The sequence below is a fragment of the Suricata suricatta genome, chromosome 8 (genome assembly GCF_006229205.1).
Source record: "Suricata suricatta isolate VVHF042 chromosome 8, meerkat_22Aug2017_6uvM2_HiC, whole genome shotgun sequence".
Taxonomy (NCBI): Eukaryota; Metazoa; Chordata; class Mammalia; order Carnivora; family Herpestidae; genus Suricata; species Suricata suricatta.
Window position 1 is genome coordinate 32,546,959 of NC_043707.1, and position 22,674 is coordinate 32,569,632.

General features: G+C 48.3%; 1 protein-coding gene and 2 long non-coding RNA genes across 4 annotated transcripts in view; 2 read left to right on the forward strand and 1 right to left on the reverse strand.

Annotated features, from left to right (window-relative positions):
- The first annotated feature begins 3,651 nt into the window (after nt 1-3,651).
- LOC115299610 lies at nt 3,652-4,395 on the forward strand. 2 transcript variants are annotated; one of them, XR_003912259.1, is made up of 2 exons: nt 3,652-3,953; nt 4,223-4,395. It is a non-coding gene; the product is annotated as an uncharacterized LOC115299610 (long non-coding RNA). The 2 variants fall into 2 exon arrangements; XR_003912258.1 differs by having other exon boundaries at nt 4,241-4,395.
- An 86-nt stretch (nt 4,396-4,481) lies between these two features.
- On the forward strand, nt 4,482-15,744 carry LOC115299611. Its single transcript, XR_003912260.1, has 2 exons — nt 4,482-4,840; nt 15,121-15,744. It is a non-coding gene; the product is annotated as an uncharacterized LOC115299611 (long non-coding RNA).
- Nucleotides 15,745-16,177: 433 nt separating this feature from the next.
- TRRAP (transformation/transcription domain associated protein) overlaps nt 16,178-22,674 on the reverse strand; it is a 108,297-nt gene continuing 101,800 nt past the window's right edge. The window contains exons 69-71 of the mRNA XM_029945749.1: nt 19,455-19,658; nt 19,174-19,368; nt 16,178-17,235 (exon numbers count right to left, since the gene is read on the reverse strand). Of these exons, the coding sequence (XP_029801609.1) occupies nt 16,951-17,235; nt 19,174-19,368; nt 19,455-19,658 (684 nt within the window). The 3' untranslated portion in view covers nt 16,178-16,950. The remainder of the gene's footprint in view (nt 17,236-19,173; nt 19,369-19,454; nt 19,659-22,674) is intronic.

Sequence of the window (22,674 nt, forward strand, 5' to 3'; positions counted from 1 at the left end):
AATTCCTTAAATGTTCAGTAGAATTCACTGATTAAGCCATGGGGTCCTGGGCTTTTTGCTAGGAGGTATTTGATTACTGATTCAATCTCCTTACTAGTCATAGGTCTATCCAGACTTTATGTCTTCATGATTCAGTCTTGGCAGGTTGTATGTTTCTAGAAATTTGTCCATTTCATCTAGGTTATCCATTTTGTTGGCATACAGTTATTCACAGAACTCTGTTATAATCCTTATTTCTGTAAATTTGCAATAAACTGCCCTCTTGTGTCGTTGGGTCCTTACCCTCCCCCCCCAACACAGGCATCTAGCTAAAGGTTTGCCATTGTGTGGATTTTTTTGGGGGGGGGCGGGAAGAATCAACTCGTGGCTTTATTGTTTTCTATTTTACTTATCTCTGCTGTATGCTGTAATACTATTTCCTTCCTACCTCTGGCTTTGAGCTTAGTTCACCAGGTTGCTCTGATTTCCAGAGGTCCCTTAACGTTATTTTAGTCAGTCTGCCGTTCCTTTTATGTATTTATTTTCAATTTTCCATGGGGTTAGCACAGGCCTGGAGTTTCCTACTTGGCCATCTTTAATCTAAGCCTTTTGATCAGAGATTTTAATACATTTGCATTTAGTTACTCATAAGAAAAGATTTGTTTCTTCCATTGATTGTTTTTTATGTGCCTGATAGCCTTTTTGTCCCTAACTTCCTCCATTGCTGCCTTTTGTATTTGATTTTTTATAGTAACCTTTTGATTCTCTTCTCATTTCCTTTTGTGTATATTCTATAGATGTTTTCTTTGTGGTTACCACAGGGATTACACCTAACGTCGTACTGTTACAACAACCTAATTTATGCCAACTTAAACAGCATACAAACCTCCCTGATCCTGAACAACTCCATATCCCTCTTCTGTTATCCATGTCACAGATTACATCTTTATACAGTTAGTGCATGTGCCTTTTAAATCCTGTAAAAAATAAGTAGATTTACAAACCAAAATTATAATAATACTAGCTTTTATAACTGCCCGTGTATTTACTTGTACTGGAGACTATGATTTCCGCTTCCAGCTTTGAGTTACTGTCTAGAGAGTATCCTTTCATCTCAAATGGAAGGACTTCCTTTAGCCTTGTTTGTAAAGCAGTTCTTTTGGTAATAAACTCCCTCACTTTTGAAGAGCAACTTTGCTGGATATAGAATTCTGTCACTTTCATCAATTTGAATAAATCAACCCTCTGCTTTCTGACCTTCAAAATCTGATGAGAAATCTGCTCATCTCTTGAGGATCCTTGTATAAGACAAGTTACCTCTCTTGCTGCTTTCAAGATTCTTTGGTGTGTCCTTGAGTGTTTTCTGTCCAGAGTTTATCCAGCTTCTTATGGTTGTAGATTCATATCTTTCATCAAATTGAGACTTTTTTGGTCACTGTTTCTTCAACTCTTCTTTTTTTTTTTTTGAGAGGCAGAGAGAGACAGTGTGAGCAGGGGAGGGTCAGCGAGATAGGGAGACACAGAATCTGAAGACAGGCTCCAGGCTCTGAGCTACCTGTCAGCACAGAGCCCAATGTGGGGCTTGAACCCACGAACCATGAGATCATGACCTGAGCTGAAGCCAGACACTTAACCAACTGAGCCACCTAGGCACCCCCTTCAACTCTTCTTTTGACCCCTTTCTTACACATTGTTCTTTTGGGATTCCCAGAACACATGTTTTTCTATTTAATGGTGTCCCATGGGACTCTGGTTCTGTGCACTTTTATTTTTTTCCCTCAATTTCAATTGTCCTGTGGTTAAGTTCATTGATTCTCTCTTCTGTTTCCTTAAATGTTTTTGAACTCCCCTAGTGGATTTTTCATTTTAGATATTGCACCTTGCAGTGTCAGAATTTTCTTTGGTTTCTTTTTATAACTTCTATGTCTATTGATTTTTTTTTTCTTTTTTAAGTAGGCTCCATGGAGCCCAATGTGAGGCTTAAACTCAAGACTCTGAGCTGAGATCGAGAGTTGGGCGCTTAACTGACTAAGCCACCCCTGATATTCTTATTCTTGGTCACATAATAGCTCACTTGTCTTACCTGATGGTCAGAAACAAATGAATAGATATTATGCAAAATGCCCTCAAGGGGTAAAATGGCCGGACCTGGAATTGAATCCTGGCTTTGTAATTTGACCTTGAACATGTTACCTACCCCGTGCCTCAGTTTACTCATTTGTAAAATGGGGAAAATAGCATGTTCCTCCCAGGGGTATTGCACCATTTAAATACATTCCACACAGACATGCCCTTAATCCAATCTTAATGGATTGTACTGTTGTAATAGTCATGTGACACAACACTTTCCACGTGAGGGTCTCACCTTTCTGCATCTTGCTCCCCTTGCACACCTTGGGCACATGATGGCAGGCTGCTGCTGCTTCTCCCCATCCAGTGCTGGGAATCCAGGCAGCCTCTGCCAGAAAAACCAACAGTCAGCTCCCGGGGAGGTGGAGGCAGGGAACTCCGGGGATGGCTCCTGCTGCCCGGAGTGCCGGCAGGTGCGCCGGATGAGAGCCGGAGTCTCCCTCTATCTTCTGGGGCCCGGGCCAAAGCCGCAGCCCTGGCTGTGACCTCCCAGGAGATGGCAGGATTAGGAGTTGAGGAGTTTTGAGTTTGAATCCTGCTCCAGTTCATAACCGTGTGATGTTGGGGGGATTACTTAATTCTTGAGCCTCTGATACAGCAACACAGAGCATTCTCAAAAACGTTGACAAAAGGATCAGACAAGGGGACACTGTGTCAGAAGAGTCCTGAGGATGATGATTCCCACATGGGACCTGAAGGAGACCTCTGGGTCCCAGCAGGTGCACGATTCCTTGGTCTGGGTGGTGGTGAGTGAGTGCATAGATTTAAAGGTCAGGTTGTTTGCTTAGTGAAACAAAGGAAGCCCCCCCCTCAAACCTGCAGCCCTAGCCTGTCAGGAGGGACCCCCCCCCCCCAAGGGGGCATCTGCCCTATTCCTCCTGGTCTCCACACAAGGGCCTCAAGCCCCGGACAGAGGGCCAGTGCTGGGTGACACGGGGAAGGCTCTGTGCCCGTGTATGGTCTAGAAGCACCCCCCCATTTTTTAATTTTCTGTACAGGGCTGTGCAGGCTCCCCAGACCCCCTCACCCCCATCAGCCCCCCATTCCCGCCCTCACGGGCCCTTCTCTGTGCCCAGCAGCTGACTCCACCCCAGCCTATTCCCATAGCTGTGCGCTCGGCACCGGGTGTCCTCTGAGCTGGGAGAGGCCTGGATGCAGGGACGGGCCAGATGCAGGCCTGTCCAAGCACTTGGACCTCCCCCAAGACCACCCCAGGGCCCCTAGAAATGGGCTCTGCCCTCTTCCTTTTGCCCCCTCTTCTACCCACCACATGGCAGCCGCAGAGGAACTGATGAAAATGTCACTGCAGTTCCCACAGGAGCTGGAGGGACTGGGGGCAGACTCAAGTGAGCTGCTCGGGGCCAGCCTGTAGTAGCCAGTCTGGCGGCTCGGCCTGGGGGGTGGGGGCTCAGCTGCCTCTCAGGGAACGTGCACGGAGCTGCGGGAGCTGGCCAGGGCTCAGCCTCCTGCGGGCCCAGCTGTCCCGCAACCCCCCCATCCCAGCACTCCGTCCCCCAGGAGCCCCATTGTGACATCAGCGTCCTCAAGGACCTGTGGGTTCAAAATCAGGTTTCCTTGCTCACAGCCAGACCTCACATTCCTGAAATGTGAACACGGGAACATCCCTCTGGCTTTTAGGGGGCTGGTGATATAATAATTCGAGTCACTTGTGTGGGACCCTCCAGGACCCCTCCCACAAGCCTCCCAATTCAAAGCCAGCCAGACCCAAACCAGGAGGGGCCTGTGAGTCATCTTCTGTGCACCCTGCAGGGCGGGTGAGGCCTCGGGCCCCAGACGGAGCAGGGAAGGCAGGGTGCTGGCCTCCTGGCTCACCGGCTCACATGGTAAGACACAGAGTCCTGCGCCCTTGGGCCATCGGGCAGGGCCGGGGTGACCTGAGCTCCAGGAACCACCCTTGCCCCCAGGGGTCCTGTCCACTGGCCCCAGGGGTTCCTCTGACCTTGTGCCGTGGGTGCACAAGGGCCCACCAGCCATGGTATTTGCTGCCATGCTGGTCATGGTGCCCATGGTGACATGGCTGCAGGGGACGCGAGACGGTCGCCATGGGAGATGGCCGCAGTGAGGGTCGTCCTTGACTGTTCATCGCGGACAGCCTGCTCTGCACATACAGGACAAGGCACCCTCCCCGGAGGAGCTCAGCTTCACACCGGAAGAGTCTGGAAGCCTTGGGACAGCATGAAAGGAAATCAGACCGGACGAGGAATCAGGAAAAATGAAACAAATCTGGAGCCCATTAATAAAGATCTGGAAAGCTCCTGCTCTGTACCTGGGCTTCATGTCAGGCTTCACAGGTGAACTGAGCAGAGAAATCTCAGTGTGGGATGACAAAGCCCACAGCTGAGTACCGGAAGCAGCTCAGTCTTCAGGAGAACCCCCCCCAAAGGGCCCGCGGCAAGGGCCTGCAGGAGCCGGCAGGGGAACGAGCCCCAGGAACGCCTGGAATCGGAGGTGTCCTCTCCAGGGGAGCAGAAAGCCGCTTTAGGAAGCAGGAGGGGGCTGGAAAAGACAAGGGCTCGGTGCATTGAATAAGGCATCAGACAAGCCCAGAGGGCTCAGGGGGCCCAGTCGGCGTCAGTCCCGCGGGTGACGCTGGCCACCCCCAGCCTGTCCTGCGGCTCCGCCCCAGGAAGGCTCGGCTGGTGTCACAGAGAGGACACGGAAGGGGTCGTGGATGGGATGGCTCCGTCAGGACGTGGAAAGCCCACAGAAGGTAGGTCATGAGGGGTTTGGAAGAAACTGACTGATCAGCTCAGGTAGATGCTTTTAAAGGTCTTGAGAAAAGACAAAACCGGATGTGGGTCAGAACAGCAGGGACAGAGAAAACCACCAGTGCTCTCACAGGTCAAGTGTAAAATCCCCAGAGAGGGGCCTGGGTGGCTCTGTTGGTTGAGCATCTGGATTTCGGCTCAGGTCACCATCTCACAGTTCACGAGTTTGAGCCCAGTGCTGGGCTCTGTGCTGACAGCGTGGAGCCTGCTTGGGATTCTCTCTCTCCCTCTCCCTTCCCCTCCCTTCCCTTAGGCTCTGTCTCTCTTAAAAATAAATGAAGTTAAAAAAAAATTTTTTAATCCCCAGAGAATGCTTCACTGCCTTACCAAAACACAGGTGATGGCTACATGTATCAAATCACTGAGTTGTATACCTTGAACTAATACAATGTTCTGTAACGTGTCTCAATAAAATTGGAAAAAACAAAAATTCATAAACTTCCATAAAAAAGCTCACGATCATTTAAAAGTGTATCAATAATAATTCACATATTAAAATTCTAGGATCTTCTGGGTTTCAGTTTTTTGTTGTTGTAGTTGACATTAGTTTGAGGCGTACAACATAGGAACTCGATAATTCTAGATGTTCTGCTGTGTTCCCCACAAGGGCAGTTACCAACGGTCATATGACCCTGTCACAATACACTGACTCTAGTGCCTGTGCTGTGTCTTTCATCCCTGTGACTTAACTCCCTCCATAGCTGGAAGCCTGTACCTCCGAGCTCTCCCCTTCACCCATTTTGCCCATCCCCCATCCCCAGGGGTGAAAAATATCTAAAATAGGCTTGCTCTTTACCTGATGGGGTTGGCGTAGTCCGGATCATTCTTGCAGCTCTAGAGCAGCCAGGTTCTAATTCTGGAGTCAAAGAACTTACATTAACTCATGATCACATAACTAAGAAAGCTTGTGCTGGGCATAGAACCTGGATGTTAGAAACTTCCCATTTTCGGGGCGCCTGGGTGCCTCAGTCGGTTAAGCATTTGACTTCGGCACAGGTCATAATCTCGCAGTTGGTGGGTTCGAGCCCCATTTCAGGCTCTGGGCTGACAGCTCAGAGACGCTCTGGAGCCCGCTTCAAGTTCTGTGTCTCCTTCTCTCTCTGCCCCACCCCTGCTCACACTCTGTCTCTCTCCCCTCTCTTTCAAAAATAAACATTAAAAAAATTTTTAATAAATTTTCCATTTTATGATTCTCTAAAGTCCTCAAAAGCGAAAGGTAGGAGTTCCAGCAGAAACTGCATGAAAAAATGAATCTCCAGTGAACATTTCATCAAGAATGAATTCCGTGGGTAAAGAGGAGAATCTTTCTACAGCAATTTAAAAGATCAGACATGCATGTGAAGAGCTGGAACCTAGTCAAGAGACCAAAATTCTTCCAGAAACATCAGAAATCCTCAATGGCCTTTCTCAAGGCCAGCTCATTTCCCGTGGGGGAAACAGAGTAATTTACAAAAAGATGAGGCAGATTGCAGACAAAAGTTACTCACAAGGAATGAAAAGCTAACACATGTCTCTGATGTTTCTGGCCAAGCATCGCCACAAGGCCCAGCAGGGAATCCTCTGGAACCAGACTGACTCCTCAGGAGGAAGACGGGACGTGGAGTTGTAAGGTACAGGGGCCCGTGTAACTCGCCTGCCCAGATGCTGAGACGCCGGTCTTCCCTGCCCGACCCTGATGGTACCCAGGAACAAGAGGCCCCAGGGACCGAGCCTGAGAGCACCTGTCCTTCCCTTCGTTCGGGAAGATGAGGACCCTGCCCCCGCCCAGGGACTCTTGCCTCCAGTGGTCTCTGTTGCCCCAACACATGCTCCATGGACAGCATCTCTGTCCACGCAGTCCAAGGTGGTGATCTGCCTTTTTTTTTTTTTTTTTAACATTTATTTATTATTGAGAGACAGAGCATGAGCATGAGCATGGGAAGGGCAGAGAGAGAGGGAGACACAGTATCCTTAGCAGGCTCTAGGCTCTGAGCTGTCAGCACAGAGCCCGACGTGGGGTTCAAACCCACAAACTGCGAGACCATGACCTGAGCTGAAACCGGAAGCTGAACCGACTGAACCGCCCAGGTGCAGCCCGGTGATCTGTCTTCTAATATGCAGAAACCAGACTGTCCAGGACCTTACCTAGGTAGCTTTATCTCTGCACTCAAGTAATTTTGAGGTTTTTCCTCTTTAATTTCCTTGCTTTTAGTTCAGAGATTACATAATGATTCAATTTAGAATCTTGATAAAATTTTTCTTAGAATAATGATTAATAGATGGATATTTAAATGTGAATCTTATGAGTTAAATGATTCCATTCTATTTGAGGCTAGTGTTAATACAGAATTTTTGTTGTTACTAAGTCTGTTAAAATAATCTATAACTAACGCAATAATTTCTAAGGCAGTTTTGACCATTTTCCTCTTTCGGGTTTATCACTGTTACTATATGATTCCACAATAGCTCAAATGATAGTGTCATAATACTAGAATTCTCAGGACAGGACTTATAAATGTGCATTTTAAGTATGTGAATCCTTGGGGCGCCTGGGTGGCTCAATCAGTTAAGCATCTGACTTTGGCTCAGGTCCTGATCTCACAGTTTATGAGGTCAAGCCCTGCTGACAGCTCAGAGCCTGGAGCTGCTTCGGATTCTGTGTCTCCCTCTTTGCCCCTCCCCAACTTGCTCATGTGCTCCCTCTTTTTCTAAAATAAACAAACACTAAGGAAAAAAAAATTTTTTTAAATAACGATAAGTATTGAATCCTAGTACAAACTTATTTCTATCCTATTTGGCCTCTGGCTAGTATAAAAATAGTACTTTTGTTTTGCTACTTAGCAAGTCTCTTCTATTGGCCCAGAAACAGAGCGACGTCTTATCTCTCCTGTAAAGTCATGTTCTATATTCTTAGTTTCACTGATGTGGTCAAGTGATCATCTAAGTACTCAAGTGGAAACCCAGGACTTACAGTTGTACCTGATGTAAAAGTGAGTCTCGTGAGTAACTGTTCCCTTCTTTTGGGGTCTGCAGAATGTGAGGACAGGAGGACAGATTCTGGTTGGTGTCAGGTCACTTGCTATGGGACCTGCACTGAGTGTACCTGAAGGTCTCTGAGCTCCTTTCTGTGAATCAAGGATTGGATTCGGTCTAGTTTTTAAGAACACTATGTTTATGTAAATGAGTTTTCATAAAAAATTAAAAATTTTTTTACCTTTATTTATTTTTGAGAGACAGAGAGAGACAGTGCAAGCAGCAGAGGGTCAGAGAGAGAGGGAGACACAGAATCCGAATCAGGCTCCAGGCTTTGAGCTGTCAGCACAGAGCCCGATGCGGGGCTCGAACCCATGAACCGTGAGATCATGACCTGAGCTGAAGCTGGATGCTCAACTGACTGAGCCACCCAGGCGCCCCTATAAAAATTTTTTTTTAATTTAGAAGTGCCTGGGTGGCTCAGTCCGTTAAGCATCTCACCTCTCAGGTCATGATCTCACAATTCGTGAGTTCAAGTCCCACATGAGGCTCTGTGCCAGGAGCTTGGAGCCTGGAGCCTGCTTCAGATTCTGTGTCTCCCTCTTTCTCTGCTCCTCCCCCACTCATGCTCTCTCTCTGTCCCTCAAAAATCAATAAATGTTTAAATAATTTAAAAAAATTTTTGATTTACACTTTTGTAAATTACACCTCAATAAAAAATAACAAATTAAGTGAAAGGCCTAGAGAGTGACATCAGCAAGATGGAGGGCTAAAGGACCAGGCCCCCATCTCCCACAGCCACATGTGACTGGCTGAAATACCTTTATGGTAGCTCTGGGGATCTACAGCAAGCAAGCCAATGCCCAGTCAAGAAAAAGCTACATGCAAAACAATAGGACATTTCAAGGTGTTTTCACTCCCGCTTTGGCCACTTGCTCCCTGGCGTGAAGCAGCATGGTTTGGGGGAAGAGGCAGCCAGGTCCCTGGTCCCCCAGTTTTACAAACCACAGAGCAAAGCAGCCCGTCACGGGGCTGTCTGAGGGGCTGGTCTTTGTGTCACCATGTGTCACCAAACCTGGAGCTCAGTCAAAAGCAGCACAGCTCAGGGTGCCTGGGTGGCTGTGTCAGCTGAGCATCTGGCTTTGGCTTAGGTCATGATCTCATGGTTCATGGGTTCGAGCCCTGCGCCCGGCTTTGTGCTGACAGGTAGCTGAGAGCCTGGAGGCTGCTTCAGATTCTGTGTCTCCCTCTCTCTCTGACCCTCTGCTGCTCACACTGTCTCTCTCGGTCTCTCAAAAATAAATAACACAACATTAAAAAAAATAAAGAAAAAGCAGCACAGCTCACATCTCAGAGCAGAGGAAGCAGCAGGCAGCAGCAGGCACGGCCTTGGAATCCAGAGCAGGACCGCCTGCAGACCCCCGGCACGAGCTTGGTGAGAAACACGGTGGGCCTCTGAGGCTTGAGCAGACAGGGGAGACGCTCTCAGGAATATTAAGTCATTCACTGATTCATTTGTTGTTGTTTAAAGTCCAACAACGGTGCCCAGTGCAGGGCTTGAACTCATGACCCTGAGACCAAGACCTGAGCTGACATCAAGAGTCAGATGCTTAACGGACTGAGCCATCCAGGCACCTCTGGGAAATTAAGGCATGAAAAGCAGCCATGCATCCAGGAGGGATTAGGCCCACACAGAGGCCCCGGGACGATGCGTGCCCAGAGTGAAACCGACACCTTTAAGCCTCCACATTGTGCTGCCCAGCAAGTCTTCCTCTGTACGGTCTGTCAAAACTGGGACATGTTTCAAATGCCCAGTTTTCAACAAAAGATCACATGGCAGAAAACAAGAAAACACTGTTCGCAATGTTGCAGGATTCCCGCACAGAGCGTCGTGACACCGAGGCTTGTCTTTCCAGGAAGCAATTTCTATTCATGCCCGCACCGCTCGGTTGGGTTCGTACCCAAAGAACTGAGCGCCCACGTCACATGGCATAGTTTTAAAATACATTTTCTATTCCTTTGTCTCCCATGTATGGTAACACACAAAAACATGCAGTCTAATTGCGTTGTCTCAGTCTACAAGGTCATGGGAACTGTAGGCACCTAGGTGCACGTCCAGGTGACCTTGAAGTCTTCTCTGCTCTGTTTCTCTCCCTTAGGGAGGGGTCCCTACCACAATACAAAGGAAAAAAACCAAACATCCAGAAATGGTTTCTGAAGAAACACAGACTTATAAGACATCAGCTTACAAACACGCTTTTAAGACAAAACTATAAAACAATGGTCTTAAAAATGCTCAAAGAGCTAAAGGGAAAAATGGACAAAGACGCAGTGGAAATCAGGAGAATGGTATTTGAACAGAAATTCTGGAGCTCAAAAATATAGTAAATGAATTGAAAAATCCACTAGATGGTTCACTGGCAGACTTGAACAGGCAGAGGAAAGATTCTGTGAACTTGGAGACAGGTCATTTGAAATCACTGACTGAGAGGAGCTGAAAGAAAAAGAATGAAGAAAAGTGAAGAAAGGCTACGAGATGTCTAGGATACCATCAAGTGGGCCAAAAAGGGCATTAAGAGAATCCCACAAAGAGATGAGAGAGAGAAAAAGATGGAGTGATCATGTGAAGAATTAATAGCTGAAAAACTCCCAAATTTGAAGAAAGACATGGATATATAAATCCGAGAAGCTCAAGGATTGTAAGTAGGATAAACCCAAAGTCACCTATACTGGGGCACATTATAATTAAACTCTTAAAAGCCAAAGACAGAATCTTTTAAAGCACCAAGGATGACTCATTGTGTATTTACTAAGGGATCCTTCATAAAATGATCAGCAGACTTCCTAGCAGAAACGAGGGAGACTGGAAGGGGTTGGATGATTAAAGTGTTGGAAGAGGGGCGCCTCAGTGGCTCAATCAGTTGAGCATCCGGCTTTGGCAGTTCGTGGGTTCGAGCCCCGTGTCAGGCTCTGTGCTGACAGGTAGCTCAGAGACTGGAGCCTATCTTCAGATTCTGTATCTCCCTCTCTCTCTGACCCTCCCCTGCTCGCACTGTCTCTCTTTCTCTCTCTCTCACAAAAATAAATAAAAAACATTAAAAAATTAAAAAATTAATGAAGTGCTTAAAGAAAAAACAAGTTATCAACCAAATTTCCATATCCAGCCAAACTGTCCTTCAACAAATGAGGAAGAAATTAAAACATTTTCAGATACTAAAAGCTGGAAGAATTCATAACCACTAGAGATGCCCTACAAGGAACAGCTTAAAGGTAGACCTTCATGCTGAAATGAAAGGGTGCTAGACAGTAATCAAAGACATATGAACTTATAAAGTTCTCTAGTAATGGTTAAATAAATGGGTAAATATGGCAATTGGTTTTGTAACTTGACTTCTAATTTGCAACACAACTTAAAAGCCAAGTGCATAAAACCTATGTTTTTGTGCATACAACTACACAATGCATAAGGATGTAATTTGATACATGAACACAAATGGAGGACAAATATAAAAAAGTTTTTGTATATGAAGTTAAGCAGGTATCAATGCAAATAAGACTGAGATAATTTTGAGGTATTGAGTGTAATTCCCATGGCCACCACAAAAAAAATCTGTATGACTCATTAAAAATTTTTAAAGTTTATTTATTTTGAGAGAGACAGAGACAATGTGAGTGGGGGAGGGGCAGAGAGAGAGGGAGAAGAATCCCAAGCAGGCTCCACACTGCCAGCACAAAACCCCATCCAGGGCTCAAACTTATGAAACCGAACTTATGACCTGAGCAGAAACAGAGTCAGATGCTTAACTAACGAAGCCACCCATAGAGTCCTACTCTTCCTTCATATGGGCTCAGGTCATGATCTCATGGTTATGAGATTGAGCCCCAGACCCGGGTCTGTGCTGAGCAGGGAGCCTGCTTGAGATTCTCTCTGTGCTGCCCCCAAAATAAATAAATAAATAAAATAAAAAAGTGAATGTAAATGAATTAGATTCTATAATAAAAAGACACAGACTGGCAGAATGGATAAAACACCAGAGGCCATCTGGATGCCATCCACAAGAGACTCACTTCAGATATAAGGACACACATGGATGAAAAAGGGTTTTCCACTCAAAACAGTAACGACAGGAAAGCAGGGGTAGCTATGCTGATGTAAGACAAAACAGACTTTAAGGCAGGAACCATTTCAGAGGCAGAGAAGGGCAGCATATAATGATAAAAAGGTAAATTCGCCATCATTCATTAATTTTTTAGTTTGTCAAAAATGACATGAAAAGTTAATAACATTCATCCATATCACCAGCATTTCATTTCATAAAGACAATTTAACAGCAAAACTTTGCATAAGAAAAGATGATGGTTGATTATCCTTTAAGAAAACCTCACTTTGATGCATTAATTATTCTCACTTTTCTGACAGGCAGAAATTTCAGCACCACCTCACAGTGGTTCATAAGCCAGTGTTTGTTATCCTGAGTTCTCACCCTTTTTCCCTTCCAGCCCCTCTTCCCTGGTTCATTAGCCAGAGGCACCCAAGTGTGCATCAAAACATTCGTTTCCTCTCCTGAAGTGCCCCCGCTTTGCAAGCTGTCTTCTCGTTCTCCCCCATCCTCCTCACGCTTTCTTGAGCCCCACCATTTCCTTGAGACCCAACTCACATCTTTTATCTCCCATGATCTTTTATTTTTATTTTTAACATTTATTCATTTTTGAGAGAGAGAGACAGAACATGTGCAGGTGAGGGGCAGAGAGAGAGGGAGACACAGGCTCTGAAGCAGGTTCCACGCTCTGAGCTGTCAGCACAGAGCCCGATGTGGGGCTCGAGTTCGTGGACTGTGAGATCATGACCTGAGCCGAAGTCAGGTGCCCCTCCCATGATCTTTTTAAGCGGAGCCTTTCAGAGAATCTTTAGTCAGTTCTTATCTTCCTCCCATTCAAGAAACTAAACTAAAGCCTCCTATCTTTTCAGACTTTTTACCGTGTTTGTCCAGCAACTAAAATGGTTTTCCCCCTAAGAAAATTTAGGTGTACACTCTGTTAAAAGAAACGTCTTTTCTTCCTGATACAAACAAACAAAAAGACTGTCAGAACTAAGAAACCGAATTTACTGAAGTTGCAGGATACAAAGTAAACACCTAAAAATCAGTTGTGTTTCTATAGGCGAACAATGAATGACCCTGAAGAGAGAAGTAAGAAAACAATTCCATTTGTATATCATCAAAAAGAATAAACTTAACCAAAAAAGCAAAACCCATGTACACTCAATACTATAAAATTATAAACTCAAAGAAATTGAAGACGACACAAAATAAATGGAAAGACATTCTGGGTTCACAGATTGGAAGATTTAATATCGCTAAGGTGCCTTTACCCCCCAAAATGATCTACAGATTCACAGCAACCCCTACAAAAATCCAAAAATAGAAAAATATACCCTAAAATTAATATGGAACCTCAGGGACCCCCAACTAGCCAAAACAATCTTGAAAAAGAACAAAGGTGGAGGTCTCACACTCCCCGATTTCAAAGCATACAACAGAGCTATAGCAATAAGCATAGCTCGGTGCTCACAGATAGACAGACCTACAGAGTGGGTACCCAGCAGGCTCAGTGGGAAGACCATGAGACTCTTGATCTCAGTTTGAGCCCCATGTTGGGTGTAGAGATTACAATCAATCAATCAATCAATCAATCCAAACATATCGACCAATGGAAGAGAACAGAGGACCTATAAATAAGCCCCAACTTATGGGCTCAAATCAACCATTCTGTGGGGGGAAAGGCAGTCTTTCAACAAGCGGCACTTGGAAAACTGGATATACACATGCAAAAGAACGAAGTTGAACCCCTACTTTATACTATTTATAAAAATTAACGCACAATGGACCAGAGTCAAATGTGAGAACAAAACTGGAAGAGTTCGAAAAAAACCTAAGGAAAAAAAGCTTTGTGACATGAGGCTTGGCAATGATTCCTTGAACATGGCAGCAAACCACACAGGGAACAAAAGAAAGCTAGATAAACCAGACTACATCAAACTTTAAAACTTATGCAAGAAGGGGCACCACCAACAGAATGCAAGGGCAGCCCACCAAGTGGGAGAAAATACAGTAAATCATTGATCTGATAAGAGGTTAGTATCTGGAGGCGCGTGGGTGGCTCAGTCAGTCGAGCATCTAACTTTTGATTTCAGCTCAAGTCACCATCTCATGGTTGTGGATCGAGCCCCACACCCGGCCCTGTGCTGACAGCACAGAGTCTGCTTGGGATTCCCTCTCTCCCTCTCTCTCTGCCCCTTCCTTACTCCCATACTGTCTTTCAAAATAAATATAAAAAAAGGTTAGTATGCAGAATATATAAAGAACTCCTGCAACTTAAAAACAACAACCAAGCAACGCAAATAAGAAATGGACAAAAAAATGTGAAGAGATGTTTCTTGAAAGATAAACAGGTGGTCAGTGAGCTCATGAAAAGATACTTCAAATCCTGAGTCACAAAGGGAAACGCGAACCGAAGCCACAGATGAGATGGACGCCACTCTACCGCAGCAGGACGGTTATTACGATAAAGGAAGGAAGTGTTGACAAGGACGGGAACCTGTGCGCCCCGCTGGCGAGGGCGTCAGGTGGCGCTGCTGCCACAGAAAACTGCGCGGCAGCCCTTCACAAAATCCAACATAGAATTACCTCCGCTTCTGTGGGTGGTCCCGGAGGACCCGGACGCGGGGGGTCCCCCAGGTGTGTGCACACTGACGCTCATAGCATTGTTCATAGTAACTGAAAGATGGGCACAACCCGGCGTCCATCGGCAGACGAACAAAATGCGGGGTGTCCATGCAATGCTGCATTTTCCCAGAAGGGAGTTCTTACACCTGCCACGCCACGGGTGCGCCTTGGTGTGTGCTGAGGGAGGGAAGCCGGGCACAGGAAAAATACTGTGCGGCTCTTACAGGAAATTCCTCGACGAATCCCGAGACAGGAAGTACACAAGGGTGGCTGACCGGTTGGGGGGTCAGGGTCCGTTTTGGAAGCTGAAGAATGTTCTGGAGATGGATGGTGCTGGGGGTTACACAACAAGGTGAATGTGCATTATGTCACTGAACTGGACACTTAGAAGTGGTTCAGATGGAGAATTGTGTGTACATTTTTCCATAATTAAAAAAAGCGTCTAATAACAGCACTTACCTTGCCATAGTGCTTGGAGAACGAGGGGCCCCCGCTGAGTGTGGCCCCCCCCCAACCAAGCCCGTTCTCTGGTCTCCCAACTCCAGGTCCCTCACCTTTGCACTTTCAGTCTGGAGCTCCCGGAGGAATGCCCTCCTATGCTGGCTGTTCAGGGGCCGTTTCCTAGAAACGAGGGGCAGCGTGGAGGGCATGGCGTGGGCGAGCCTGGCACAGGACCCGGGCCCTCGGCACACCGACTTCCCTCCTCCAACCGTCTGCGGCCACCACGCTCCCCAGCCGACTCTCCACCTCTGACCCGGAAGCCCTCCTCGGAAGGCCGCCCCCCTGGGGCTCACGGCCCCGTCTGCCCGAGGACAGGCGCCCGGTGTGACGGCCCACCTGCGGCCACCCACACAAACTGCTGCCCCCACGGTCGTCTCCACTTCTTGCCGCACACCGGGTCACACCCCTGGGACTGGACTCTGTGGCAAGACTGCTGCAGGCCTCCCCCTCTGTGCTGGCCTGGGGACAGAGGGGGACAACAAAGGGCAAAAGAAAGGTGATACCTGGAAGGGGCTTGGAGTCCTGGCCTTGAGAGGGGTCTTGCTGACCAGGCCCTGAGTTGTGTGAAGCTGTCCTCACAGCAGACGAAGCGCTTCCCCATGGAGTGAGTCCTTGAAAATCCAGAACCCTCCTTTTACAATTAAAGCAGGAACTGCCATCCCTCCTCAGTCGTGCTTCGCCGTTTCTCATCCTTGGACATTAGTTACATTGTGTGCTCAGAAACTGCCTCCCGCCCCCCCACCCCAGGATGAAGGACCCCAGGCTGGTGGGCGGGGCCACCTGCCTGCTTGCCACCTCCACCCCTGCATGCACGGGTCCCCAGGGCAGCAGCCCTGAGGGGGGAAACTAAGCTGAAACAAACCAGATCCCCGGGCCTGTTTCACAGAGTCAGAACCGGCCTCACCGCCATCACAGAAGATGCCGTGTGTGGGCTCGGACCCCCACGCTCCAAGCTGAGGTCCCTCCCAGGCGTCACCGGTCTGTCAGTCCCCAGGAAGCCACCCTGAAGCACAGCCATGCTGGTCCAGGGGGCTCGGTCCCCGAGAGGCTGAGGGACGCTCAGAAGAAACAAGCATTTCCATACATGTGAGAGCAGACACGTCCTTTTATAAAATATTTATTCTAAAAAGAATCACACTGTACAAATTTAGATAGAACATTCTCAATGCTCATATTTATAAAAATGTGAACATGACAGACTGGAGTGACTGGACAAACTTTTCTTGCTGTTTCTTTTTAAATTAGGAAGGAAAAGTTTTTTTCCCAGGTACAATGATAGGAAATGGTGAAGAAGGCAAAGAGCCCCAGATTCACCTGCGGCTCCCGGGGCTCGTGCCCTCCCGGCGGGATCTGAATCCACCGCGTGAAGCGCGGGGTCCCTGCAGGCGACGAGGCCATGCTGACCCGTGTCCGACGCGCAGGGAGACCCTGGAGCCGGGTGCGTGCAGCATAAAAGTCTGTGCTTCGAGAAAAACCAGCACGGTTTGTTCATAATTTCCTGTTTGTCTAACAAAGTGGGTTTTCTGTACACTTGTTACAAAGGTCTGTACAAAAGCACAAGGCTCCTGTGAGGTGTCGTCGGAGTTAAAAACGGACAGTACGGGACCGCCTCTTACAGTCCATCTGCACATTCACACGGAGGGAGGAATACGATAAAAAAGGATTCACAAAGAGATTCCAGACCGGGGAATCCTGGCTTCCAGGAGGGGGTTTAAAAAGCTGAGCCGTTCTGCTCCGCGGCCACACCAGGGCAGCCCCCTGGAACCACGTTTACCAGAGTTCACACGGTCGGGGCCACAGCGACAAGGCAGGGGAGGTCAGCGGGCGCGGGGCCGGAGGCGCGCTTCACAGTCTGGGCGGTGGGGCAGGCGTGCTCACAGCCACGGGTGCCAGGCGGGGTCCATGCGGCACAGATTGTCCAGGCTGTTGGCGGCGGCCACCAGGGTGTTCACCTTGCTCTCCCCGCCCTCGAACTGGGCTAGGTTGTGCAGGCGGGTCATGATGGCAGTGACGGCCTTCTGCACCAGGGAGACCAGCTGCTGGCTGTCCATGTTCTCGGGCTGCCCAGCGGCCGACAGAGGAGAAGAGGTGTCCTCCTGTGTCTTTTTGTGCCAAGCAATGATCTCATCCCGAAGCACAGTTTTCAGGATGCCATCCACCTGCGCCGAGAGAGAACGAAACGATCCTGGATTAATCAGGAGCAGCCCGGAGGGGCGGCTCCCTGAGGAGCCGGAGCCGGAGCCGGAGCGCAGCGCGCCCAGTGTCGGGGCCATGGCCTGTGCTGGGGAAGCGCCCGGGGGGACAAACCGCCTCCTCACTTTGAGCAGGGAGGGCCTAAAGGCACCGCATTGGGTCTGGTCTTCTGCAGAGCCAGGGCACAGGGACCCCGCAGCGCCTGCTGTCACAGTGCCTTCTGGTGCCAATCGTTTACGTGAGCGTCTGAGCACCTGATGGGCCTGGTCGGGAAGGCCCGTTCTCGGCACTGCAGCTTAGAGTGAGCGAAACAGAAATGCCAGCGCCCTGGTCCTGAAATGCCTAACATGCCCGGTAGTGATGGGACCTGTGCAGAGGACAGCAGGTAAGGCGGGCTCGGGGGAGTTTGGGGGGGGGGGGCAGGGGGCAGGTGACAAGGTCACATTTGGGTGGAGACAGGAAGGAACTGAGGGCACAAGGGTGTCACAGGACATGTGTCTCATGCAAGGAGGGCCACCCCTAGGCCTCCGTGTGGCCATGCTCAGTCTCTGGGTTCTAGCCCAGCTCCACCTTCTTGCCTGGGTAGCCTTGAGTTACTTAGCCCTCTGTGCCTCAGTTTCCCTGTTTATATACAGGGCCCAGCACGAGAGCCTCCCAGATGTGTTTTTAGAAGAGATTCCTGTACAAAACCATCTATATTTTAGCGAACATAAAGGCATCCTCTACATTCAGGCTGTAAATAATAATAAATCTGGGTCCACAGTTTGGAGGAGACCCGACTCCTCACCCCGGCCAGCACCCCACGTTGTAACAGGCCTCTTGAGATACGAGAAGCACTTCCTTCTTTGTTCTTTTTAAAGTTTTCAAAGTAAATGTCAGTCTAAGGACTGCCCTATGCTGTTTCCGGAAGCGTAACGTTCCTGAGTGAGGACTTCCTACTCCAGGCCTCGTGTCCCAGCTAAGTGACGGTGAGCCGCCACTCGGGCCCCAGCGCAGCCCGCTGGCCCACGGAGCAGCCCCGGGGCCACTCTTCCTCGTGCTCGTACTCCTGTCCCAGAAGGCACCCTCACTGACGGATAAGCGAGCACGGAAAGCACAAGATGCGTTTGACGTAAAGTCAGTGTTCACAGTTAAGCATTTAGCTGGTAATTTTACAACTGCCCTGAGTAAATGTTCTGGAAAAACAACCGGTATCTGAAGGCGTCTCCAGACACAAACTGCTCGTCTGTGGAAAAAAAGAAAAAGGTACAATCGGTCTCCTAAGTTAAAAGGAAAATAAGTTGCGTTCAGTCCCCAACTGTGAGGAGAGAAAACTCTGGTGGTGAAAACAGGCTTGGAGTCGGTGGGAACTGGATTCGGATCCTGGTCTGCCCTCAGTCAGTGGCACGAGCTCTGAGCCACCCGCCTTGCCAGCAGCTGGACAGCTGCTGGGAGAGTGAGGACAAGCCGCCGAGGCAGCCGGTGCGGGGCAGGGGTGGGGCCCGGGGGAAGGCAGAGCCACCTCACAGCTGCCCGTGGCCGGGCATCCGTCACGTCTGCTACCGCTGGACTGTCTTCTAGGCCCTGTAACCATGGTGCCAGGAAGACGGGCACAACCCTGCAGACGACATTTCTGCCCTTTAGAGCAGAAAGATTTACATACACGAAGGACGGAAGGCAGCTACAAAACGGAGTAACTGCTAAGCAACAGTAATAGTTGGGAAAATGATCCAATGGACACTTCTGATTCCTTTTTGTAACTGCTTTGAGACAGCAAAAATTTTCAAACACTTTCCCCAATATGCTGAAACTTCAATTATGAAGCAATGACTGTCTCCCTCTGTCCTGGCAGACTGGCGGCCGTGAGGCCACTCGGACAACGGGCAACTCCTCCGCTGCGCTCCATGCCAGCCTCCGCGGCCTACCTTGAAGTTGGGCTGGGCGAAGCACCGGGCGACGGCGATCATGGAGGCCGTCAGCGGGCCGGAGACGCCGATGGTGGTCAGAAATTCGGAAATGTTGGGTGTGAGGCGGAAAGGGACAGGACGGTTGGCATCTAAGTCTCCAGTTGCGTCGTTTATATCAAAGCGGAAGTAGGCCACGTTCAGTTTGCCGGTGTCCTAAACAGCAGAAGGAGACGTTTGTGGAAGGGAAACGGCGCACGGAGAGGTCGGAAGGAGAGGCTCCGCCTACGCGCACCCGTTACCTGGGCGATCTGTAACATCTCGGGGTTGAGTCTGTTTAAGTGCAGGACGAACTCTGCAAAGCCAATCAGGGCGAGCTGGATGGTGAACATCTTCCGGAACGTCCAGTAGTCCGTGGCGTTGGGGAACGTGTGCAGGGCCCACTCCTTCAGCATGCTGCGTGGCACCATGTTGCTCTGAACCTCCTTGAGGATGTCTCGAAGGACCTGGAAGGACAGACCACTCCCTGATACCTCTGTCTAATTCACTCACTTTTTTGTTCCAAAAGGAAAACTCTCCAGTTGGAATCTCACACTTATCTGGCATCAACAGAGTGAACTCTACAGAGAAACACACGTGTGACGCTGGCTGACTCAACACAGGGATGCCGATTTCCCTCGAGGGCTCCACGCTATGCGCTCGAGCCAGCGCCACAGCCACCTGAATAAAAGCCTTAGCAGCACGATGCATGGTATTGGTCTTGCCAAGAATTCAGGTAACATCTGAATACCATAACCTGCTGACCTTAGAAAACACTAGGCCAGTTAACAAAAAGAGCAAACGAACACTTGGATGCCAGCACTTCATACCTAAGACTGTTAAAGACAAAAGTTTTATAACCTGAAGGAGCTAGTCTCTCAAAGCAGAGCAGATGTCACACAAGGCTTTAAAGAGAATTCTGTGCTGGAGGACTCACAACACTATTTCAAACACCGCCAGTTCAGAGACCATCTCAATAAAAAATTTGCTGAGTTAACTTGGTTCTTGTTAGACCAAACGGTAAAGGCACAGGTCTGTTCTGGGCTAAGTCGGAGCTGTGGGCTCTGACCAGCCACTAGAGCACAGGCCCTAAGCAACCAAGAACCACTCAGACCATCAAGAACATCAGAAAAAATAATAAACTTAAAAAAGCCACTCTCATACATACATACTTTGGAAAACTTTTATAAATTCTGGAAGCTAAAGACTTATTATAATAATCTGAGTAGCTTTTACTCAAGAAAAGAAGGGCTGAATCTTGGGGACAGGGATGTCTGATGCTACAGACATCCCTGTCCCCGCCTACCCAGCTCCTCGGTGGCTTCACAACCACAAAACCAGCAGCCTCACAGCCAGGAGTGGGCAAAATGGGTTCTAAAGCCTCATCTCCAGAGAACTGTCACTATTTGATCTGGCAGCTTTCTGGGGGGAAATGATGGAGCCCCATTTATTGGGCTTGTCTCTGACTGAACTGAGTTCAGTCCGTGAGGAGCACTCTATTTGATGGGCGCTTGCTGACAGCAATGACGGACAGTCATTTACCACCACGGGTGCCCAAGGCAGCGGCACCAGCTGGAGCACACAAGACGACGGCAGACACGAGGACGTAGGGAGGCGGACGCCCACAGGAGGCTTCGAGAAGCTTCGATATATTCCTGAGGATCTAGAAGGTGACTAGAAGGTCAGGAAAAACCTCAGAAAGCCCAATGCTCTCACTTCTAGTTGACCTTGATTCTGCACAAACAGGAAGTGAAAGCTAAGGCAGAACTGTACTGAACTTGGCCAGGTGGAAGGCACCCCCTTGTCCCCACGGAGGCCCTCAAAAAAGGTGGAAGACTTACTGGTTCAAAGCATTTAAGAAAATCTCTGTCAAATCATTGGCTAAATAAGCAAAGACTTCAATGGCTGCACGTGATAGAAACAGAGACTTTACAAATCAGTCCAGGAAAGTCACTAAGCAAACAGCAACAATAACAAACCTTAGGGAAAGGGATCTGATTTCTAGAGTTAACATCTATTATGAAAGATGTCCAGTTTTCAACAAAAAATTATGAGGTAAGTGAAGGATCAGGAAAACAGCTGAAACACAGGAAATAAAGTGAAAGCACTTGTATCAAGTCACTTGCATCCAGGACATACACAAAGAATTCTTAGCATCAAAAATAAAAAGACAAGTCCTACGATTTAAAAATAAGCAAAGGGCTTGAATAGACATTTCTCCAAAGCAAATACGCAAACAGCCAATTAGCACATGAAAAGCTGTTCAACATCACTTGTTAACAACCAAAATGGAATGAGAATGACTACAATAAAGAAGATCGCAACAACCATGGGCCAAAATGCAGAGGAAAGAGAACCTTATACACCGCGATCCCCGGGGAAACAGTCCGGCAGGTCATGTAATGTTAGACATAAACCCTACCATGTGACCCGTCAATTCTACTCCTAGGTATATGTCAGACAGAAGTGAAAATATATGTCTGCCTGAAAATATATACACAAGTGTTCGTAGTCATTAGCATTGGCCATAGTCAACAAGTATCAACAATCCAAAAGCCTACCAACTCATGAACAGATCAATTACATGTGATACAGTCATACAAGGGAATATTCTTTTTTTTTGAAAATTTTTTAACCTTTATTCATTTTTGAGGCCAAGACAGAGCATGTTGGGGAAGGGGCAGAGAGAGAGAGGGAGACACAGAATCTGAAGCAAGCTCCAGGCTCTGAGCTGTCAGCAAGAGCCCGACGTGGGGCTCAAACTCACAGACTGCGAGATCATGACCTGAGCTGAAGCCGGACGCTCAACCAACTCAGCCACTAAGGCGCCGCGTACAAGGGAATATTCTTTAGCAATAGAAAGGAACAAACTACTGACACCGAAGCAGGGTTCAATCTCACAACTGTGAGACACCACCCTGAGCGGAAATCCAAAGTCAGATGCCTAACCAACGGAGCCACTCAGGTGCCCCTGAACTGTTTTAAAGACAGATCGTGGTGATAACTGCACAACTCTGTGAATATACCAAAAACAGTGAATTGCACGTTTTAAAGGGTGAATTTTCAGGGGCACCTGGGTGGCTCAGTCAGTTGAGCATCCGACTTGATTTTGGCTCAGGCAGAGTGACCTTACAGTTCCTGGGATCAAGCCCTGTGATGACAGCACAGAGCCCGCTTGGGATTGTCTCTCCTCCTCCCTTCCTTGCACATGCTCTCTCTTTCGTGCGCGCAGTCTCTCTCTTTCTCAGAACAAATATCACACAAGTAGCTTGGAAAACAACATGGGGAACCTCATGTCTGTATCTGCAGACAGAGATCATCAGTTTTCACAATGTCAAAGGCAAATGCAGCCTTAAGAATACAATCCATTCATCCTGCATGAACACCTCAGTACTGTCCTTGGTCCAGAAGCCCTGACACCAATTCCCAAGGGAGGCCACTAGCTCTGTGCAGACACCCATCAGAACATTTGTTCTGCCTGCA